The following is a 3,330-nucleotide window of genomic DNA, read 5'->3' as shown; positions in this document are numbered from 1 at the left end:
AGGGGGCTGAGGACGGAACCTTGGTGGACCCCTACCTCTACCCGGAATTCATTGCTGTACTCATTTCCAACCCTCACCTTACTGGCAGCATCTCTGTACATGGCTCGCACAGCTCTCACTAACCATTCTTCTATCCCAAGTTTCCTCATTGACCACCAGATAAGGGATCGGGGGACCCTGTCAAAGGCTTTCTCCATGTCAACGAAAGCCAGGTACAGAGGTTTATCCTTAGCTAGGTATTTCTCCTGCAACTGTCTCACTAGAAATAAGGCATCAGTAGTGCTTTTGGAAACATGTACCAATAATTCTTAAAAAATTGAATAAGAATTTTTAGAAAATACTAAACTAGCTTTACATATACATTCTTAATGTAAATCAACTTTTGTTTTAAAATAAATAATTCCATGCAGTTTTGGCTACTTGTTTAAGATATTCACTTCAGAATCACATAGATACAAATGTATTCTCTACATAGAGTAGTTTGATCCATTGTCTTTTATTAGATTCTTACATCAAGTGAAACCTTAAAATTGAGTAGACAGACTATATAGAAGCCAGTTAGAAGAACTGTAACTACTCTTGGGTGGTTAGCTTAAATCTGTCACCCAGTTTAAAGCCACTAGCTAAAGGCTGGATGACTTTAGCAGAGTCCACTCTGCTAATGCTGTAAACAAGTGGACTGGCTCTCAGTGTTTAATTTCTTTTTTTTTTTAGTTTAGCTTGGAGTAATGACTATTGGCCAGAAGAACTGAACATAGTGATTAGTATAGAATATTGGAGCAGAAGGAGGCAAACCGATGAGCCATAATATTTTCCTGCTCTTTTCCCTTCCAGTTCCAAAGACAAAGAGAAAAGGCCATGCATGCAGTCCTCCCTCATATGACTAAAGCATTTAATATTTAAATTTTTTTTTTATAAAGACAAAAAAGAGCCAAAAATATTTGTTATTCTCAAATCCCATGTTTTGTTGCAGGAGAAAACCAAGGTTTCTAAATTTTTATTATAATGTAGTTTTTCACATAAATACATTACTTAGGTAAATATTTTGGTACATGTCAGGTTTTGAATAATTACTTGAGTTTATTCCAATAAAAATATTTTTATGATGTAAATAGAACATTCAACAACTCAACATATTGATAAAAATATTTTTTAAATGTTTAAATTCAATACACAAAACATCTACAAAAAAATTATGTGGCAAGACAAGGTTATGTGTATTTCTCTTTGTTCATAGACCGAAAATAATACACATATAAATACATTTAGGTGTATAAGTTGATTGTAAACATCAACGATATTGACCTCACCAGTGTAGAAAGGCCTGGAAAGGTTATAGGCACTGCCCCACTTCTGTGTGCTAGGCAATAAAAAAAGGCAGTTGGGTACCAGACAATAGCTAAACAATTGGTTGTTTATATTGTATCATCAGTACACTTAACTTACATTGGCTCAGTTCACCAAGCTTCAAGTAACACCACAGGATGGTGAATTTCCATACTGTAAGTTGCAGTGCTATAAAATTGAGGAGTGGTTCATTAGCTTGAATTCGAATCCACTTGTGGTAAAAGTTTCTTTTGATAAACAGACTGGAATCCTATCAAGAAGAGAATTTTGTCTTTTACTCACTTAGCATCATGGAAAACCAAAGCAGCAGCCCAGTAGACCATGAAGGTCCATGAGAGTAAAAGTAAAAAGTAATAGCTAGTACAGATGACTAATAACATTCATTTCACATAAACAAAAAAAAAGTATTTAATGAAGACAATGTCAAATTTAAAGTATAGAAATAATTAAAAGTTCCTCACCTTACATTCAACTGAGGAATACAGCTCAATCTCTTCATTTTTAGAATTTATAACCCTGAAATATTTTAATTCAACATATTTTGAATAACTTAATGAAACTGTGCAATGAAATAATGATAATTTTATTGCTATTGCTATGCACCATTCGAGCGCGGTCGTTGCCAGTGCCACCTGACTGGCTCCTGTGCCAGTGACATGTAAAAAGTACTATTCAAGTGTGGTCGATGCCAGTGCCACCTGACTGGCCCCCGTGCTGGTGGTGGCACATAAAAAGCACCCACTACATTCTTGGAGTGGTTGGCATTAGGAAGGGCATCCAGCTATAGAAACCTTGCCAGATCAGACTGGGGCCCGATGCAAAATCTTGGCTTGCCAGTCCTCAGTCAAACCGTCCAATCCATGCCAGCATGGAAAATGGATGTTAAACAATGATGATGAAGATGATGCTTACATCCATTTTTATGTTTTTATAGATGAAATGATTCAGTGAATCTCATCATTAACTGACAAAACACACTCTTTCTTTTTCATCTTTTATTTGCTTCACTCATTGGACTGTGGCCATGCTGGGGCACTGCCTAGGATTTAGTTTAGTGGCTTTAGGACAAATATTAATATTAAAAGGAACATTAGAGCAATAAGAGAGAGAGAGAGAGAGAGAGAGAGAGAGAAGGAGTGTGTGTGTGCGTGCATGCGATTATGTGGTACAAATGACAGAATAGAAAATTTTAAAAAGTGACTCACTTGTGAGGTTGAATTTTAAGAGCAAGGGCAGTTTTCTTGAGCTACAAATACGTAAGAAAAATATAACAAGCATTAATTATAAATATAATAAATACAAAATAGAACACGAAAGTGTTGGTAGAGTTTACTTCAAAAAGAAATGCTCAGAGTTTCCTTAATAAAGAACAAAGAATGCAATTTTGTTCAGCACGTTTCATTATAGACATATTGAAAGATATTTTAAAGTGATTTTGTAGGGCAAAAATGTATGATTTTGAGCATGTAAGTACAATGTTGTGACAATATACTTGAATAAAGTGTAACACCATAAATTTATCATAAATAAACTCTGTTACGGGAGTGTTGCATCTCAATTTTATCTTCTCTCAGATCAACCACGTATTTATTTATAATTTAGTCAAGAAAAATGCCACACAAGATGTAAAATTCACATTTTTTAGCTGTGATGTTTTCTGCAACTGATATTGGCTACCAGGGCGGCTTTGTTGTCATAGACTCACTGAAAATAGCTGATTGATGGATGAAAGTTCAATATTCATATCATCTTTCTAAGACAATTTTCCGCCTTCCTGGCACTTGTGCCAGTAGCACGTGAAAAGACATTTGAGCAAGATCGTTGCCAGTACTGCTGGACTGGCTCCTGTGCAGGTGGCACGTAAAAATACACCATTTTGAGCGTGGCCGTTGCCAGAACCGCCTGACTGGCCTTCGTGCCGGTGGCACATAAAAGCACCCACTACACTCTCGGAGTGGTTGGCGTTAGAAAGGGCATCCAGCT

The 3,330-nt window shown here is 36.3% G+C and overlaps 1 protein-coding gene across 1 annotated transcript in view; it reads right to left on the bottom strand.

The window, feature by feature from the left end:
* LOC106870455 (clustered mitochondria protein homolog) overlaps nt 1-3,330 on the bottom strand; it is a 68,816-nt gene that overhangs the window by 33,896 nt on the left and 31,590 nt on the right. Inside the window, exons 15-16 of the mRNA XM_014916556.2 lie at nt 2,553-2,593; nt 1,809-1,863 (exon numbers count right to left, since the gene is read on the bottom strand). Of these exons, the coding sequence (XP_014772042.1) occupies nt 1,809-1,863; nt 2,553-2,593 (96 nt within the window). The remainder of the gene's footprint in view (nt 1-1,808; nt 1,864-2,552; nt 2,594-3,330) is intronic.

Source organism: Octopus bimaculoides, chromosome 16 (assembly GCF_001194135.2).
Source record: "Octopus bimaculoides isolate UCB-OBI-ISO-001 chromosome 16, ASM119413v2, whole genome shotgun sequence".
Lineage (NCBI taxonomy): Eukaryota > Metazoa > Mollusca > Cephalopoda > Octopoda > Octopodidae > Octopus > Octopus bimaculoides.
Note: the sequence above shows the minus strand (reverse complement) of the source record. Positions and strands in the feature narration are given on the sequence as shown.